General features: G+C 39.9%; 1 protein-coding gene across 1 annotated transcript; it reads right to left on the bottom strand.

The window, feature by feature from the left end:
- Positions 1-512: 512 nt before the first annotated feature.
- LOC126408944 (THAP domain-containing protein 6-like) lies at positions 513-2,326 on the bottom strand. The gene is made up of 4 exons (XM_050074749.1): positions 1,992-2,326; positions 1,523-1,715; positions 1,258-1,374; positions 513-922 (listed from the first exon to the last, which is right to left on the bottom strand). The coding sequence occupies exons 1-4, from the start codon at positions 2,087-2,089 to the stop codon at positions 668-670; spliced, it is 663 nt and encodes a 220-aa protein (XP_049930706.1). The 5' UTR covers positions 2,090-2,326; the 3' UTR covers positions 513-667.
- Between the last annotated feature and the right edge of the window lie 1,514 nt (positions 2,327-3,840).

Raw genomic sequence — 3,840 nt, 5'->3', positions numbered from 1 at the left:
CACCCTGTTCACCTCCAGCCAGTGTATCCAGAGTCCAGGACAAGCTCAACAAAGGCTCATTCCTCTACTCATCCAGATCATCACCACTTCTCCATCTTCCTCACATCTCATCTTCACCACCTCTACCATCACCACCGTCTAGACCTCTTGGGGTTTCCCTATTGGACGATGGATTCATCATGCTCCCTAAATCATACCATCTCAATGGGGGCTAATCGCCAAAGATTTTCCACATTTTTCATTCTTAGGTGAACATGTTAATAAATATATATATTTTATTATAAAAATTGAGTCACTCCTGATTGAATAGTGAAGTATGTTGTATAATGTCACAAAAAATGCAATATTATGTCATCAAAATACCATAAAAAATGTGATAGTATAGTATTTTGTCAAAATATCATGATAAAATGTATATATATATATATATATATATATATATATATATATATATATAATAGAGTGTGGATTAAAACATCCCCCCTCACAACAATAAGAAAAATACACAAACATATCTTCTCATTTTTTATTTTTTGCCATTTTCAGGCAACAAAATAACACATTTGAGCCGTTCTGAAATCAAATTCTGAAATTCAATCAGCAGAAGCTAATTATTAAGTACACTTGAAATAACAAGGACGTCTAAACAAAGACGGTAAAGTATAATTCAACTACGTTTAGATTTTCTACAAATTTGTATTTTCATTTTACCTGAGTATGAATCAAGCTTGTTTTTCAGCTCTTGATTTATGCATTTCTTTCCTCTGAGATCCTCCAGAAGACTGCACACAGTGTTCTTTGCCCTCCTTTCTCTATCCTTTGCATTCCTCTTCTCTCTTTCCAGACTCTCCACCCTAGCCAAGGCATCACTAAGTCTGGCCCTCAGATCATCAGGTGATGAAGGCAGGACATAGGAGTGGTCCTAGTAGAAACAAAGGATGAAAATAGTATAACTCATGTTTATATTACACTTAGTCAATCACCCAGTCACAGCCAGTCACATCTTTGCTAGTACAAAGTGATGTCAACCGTCCCACATTCTTAATCTCATCACTCCACATTTGTTCTGCCAGCACTGTGTGTGTGCGTGTGTGTGTGTCAGGGATACACATTCATCACTGACATGTTTCATGTATGTGCATATGTGTATGTGAGTATGTCTGAAAATAGTGACAGAGTGGGAGATGACAAGAGATTTGAACATAACAAGGATCATGATGCGCACAACTATTTGAGGCATGTCTGTTTGGTACTCACAACATTGGGTACAGGCAGGGGTTCATCAGTGTCTTGGACAAGCTGGGAACAGTCCACTGCCAGAGTCTCTTCTTTGAGGACCTTCTTTGAGGGCTCAGCTGTCCTGGTAGCAACAGGCTAAAGTGAGGGATACAATATTTTAATTTTATCACGGTGTATTATTACAAAATACATAACTGATTCTTTCACACTCTGAACAGAAAACAAATCAGCACGGTATGCCATTCATTTATTTAAACCTTACAGCCTATGGTGATATACATACCCTCTGAGGGTGAGCTGGGAAACTGAAGACAGAAGGGACAGCTCCATCTCTGATCCTGACTGTCTGGCCTGTTCTGTCAAAGTCCTCCGGCTTGAAATGCTCACTGCAGAGCATGGAAGACGAGCTAGCAGAAAACCCTTCCCTCCGGAGAGCTACTTCCCACTGTTTCCTCCGAGCAGTATCTTTGGGAAACCTACATAGTACGACAAAAGTTAGTCAAGCAAATAACAACAATCTTACTAAAATGTTCGGAGCAATTGAATAAAATAAGAATGACAACTTCATTGTTTGAAGGCAGGTTTGACCGCACTAATTCATTGTTTATGTTCTGGTAATGTAAGATTGTTCTTCCTCCTGTTCCTTTCCGACTATAGATGTGTAAACTGAGTTGTTAAATTATTATGTTATAATGGCCAAAATCATGCAGTCTATGGGCCACACACTATCAAAGGTAATAGTTAAATCTTACCTGTGAAAGGTTATTCCCTGGGATTTGGTTTGGACAGTAAAACGATTCGTACATTTCCACGCAGCACATGAATGAGGCATCTTCTCCGCTTGCCACATCCAATATGGCGGCGACGTTGACGTACGGCTCAGCGCTCGATGCAGCGTCTACGTATAAGTCTATGGAACTGCGCCTCGCCTGCAAAGTAGACGAGAGCAGGCGGCCGCAGCGGGGGATGGTGACAAAAAGATGCAGTGAAGTTGGACAGTTTCCTGACAGTAGCCTCGCGTCACCAGGCTCTTCACGTACGGGGAAGAGCCTGGTTTCATTCACTCTGAATTTTGTCTGGATTCTGGATCCGGAATTCACCAAATTCACCAAAGTAAAAGTGTTCACCAAAGTAAAACTTTAAATTCTGACGCACCATCGATTTACTATAAAAGAAAAAGGTTAACTTAATGGCTTGGGGCTTTTCTTGTAAATTATATTTTTTAAATTAAAAAGTTTCACCGCATTGTTATTAGCTTGGTGCTTTTATTTTGACGGAAAGGCGCATCCATCGAATTCCGGATCCTGTCTCTCTCGCCCTGGCCAAAGAGCATGGATGCGAAGAGGCGAAGCTCCGAACGCCCCATAGCAACAGACTCGCCCATGGTTTCGTCCTACCGCCGCCATTTTGGACTGTCAGCAGACCACAGCAGACCCGCTTGCATACAAAAACACACAGNAAAAAAAAAATAAAAAAAAAATCAATATCTTAACTAGAAACACATTAATGGCGAGACATAGGAATAAAGATTTATTTACAGTTTGTACAGTAAGGGGACAGTAATAATAATAATAATAATAATAATAATATAGGCTATTTTAATATGATATATTTTAATGCTAAAGCAGTAATCAGTTCTGATATAAATGGTCCGTTCAATTCTCTTGCATTTCATATGGGATGCATCTGTTAAAAGGAAAAAACGTTTGCCACATTAACTTATATGTCCAGTATAATTATCAGTGGGGGGTGGTTAGGGTGAGAGTAAAATAACTGGGCAGGGCATAAAAATAAATGTGGTCAAGTCCAGGCATTAACACTAAAGTTTTCTTTTACTTTTTTCCTCCTCTCTCCTTGACATCTTGCATGTTCTCTGGGCGCAACAGTCCAAGCTCAACAGTCCAAAATGGCGGCAGCGTTACCGCAGCGCCCCTAGTGGCTGTTGGCAAAAATTCAACGGAGCTTCGCCTCTTGGTATCCATGCTCTTTGCCCTGGCTCCACACAGACACATCGTGTCTGGAATGATGTCAATTCATTAAAAAAGTGATCAGACCCATATATCAGTTTGTTTTCCAGTCTCCAGTTGTTTTAATTATGATAGACTGATTTATTAAAATGCTTTACAGGTGATCTGTAGTTTATGTTCATGGTTGATCCTCCATTTGACATGAATTCTGTAAATCAGCATATCAGTTTGACCTGTCCTGTAGCCCAGGACGGGTGTTGGAGAGGACCGGCAATGGTAACGTAACCTGGGCTTGTAACTATAATGTAATTACTATTACTAATTAATTTCTCCTATTTTTGAAATTATAACGCGTTACTCAGTTACTTAAAAAAGTAATCAAATTAACCAAATAACGAGTTACTGCTCAACACTGATTATAACTATTTAATAAAAAAGTAGCCTGTTATTTGGGTACAGCCTCCGGTATTGCAGCCTCCGCTCGGTAGGTGGCGCTATGTCAAAAATCGAAGGGTCCTAAAACTGCGGTCCTGAAACTGCAGCCTCAGCACTGCAGCTCAATTTTGACAGCTGAGAACAGGCATGTATGCGGAAAATATTTAACCCGTTTGCGTTTATTCACAAGGTAGAGAGA

The sequence above is a fragment of the Epinephelus moara genome, chromosome 21 (genome assembly GCF_006386435.1).
Source record: "Epinephelus moara isolate mb chromosome 21, YSFRI_EMoa_1.0, whole genome shotgun sequence".
Classification (NCBI taxonomy): Eukaryota; Metazoa; Chordata; class Actinopteri; order Perciformes; family Serranidae; genus Epinephelus; species Epinephelus moara.
This window is presented reverse-complemented; position numbering and strand designations above follow the sequence as displayed.

Bases quoted from the DNA above. Each gene is read 5' to 3' on its own strand.
- LOC126408944 (XM_050074749.1), bottom strand. From the start codon at position 2,089: ATGTGGCAAGCGGAGAAGATGCCTCATTCATGTGCTGCGTGGAAATGT. The intron at 1,716-1,991 runs GTAAGATTTAAC...CGTACTATGTAG, and splicing joins CAGGGAATAACCTTTCACAG to GTTTCCCAAAGATACTGCTC. The intron at 923-1,257 runs GTGAGTACCAAA...TGTTTCTACTAG, and splicing joins CCCTGCCTGTACCCAATGTT to GACCACTCCTATGTCCTGCC.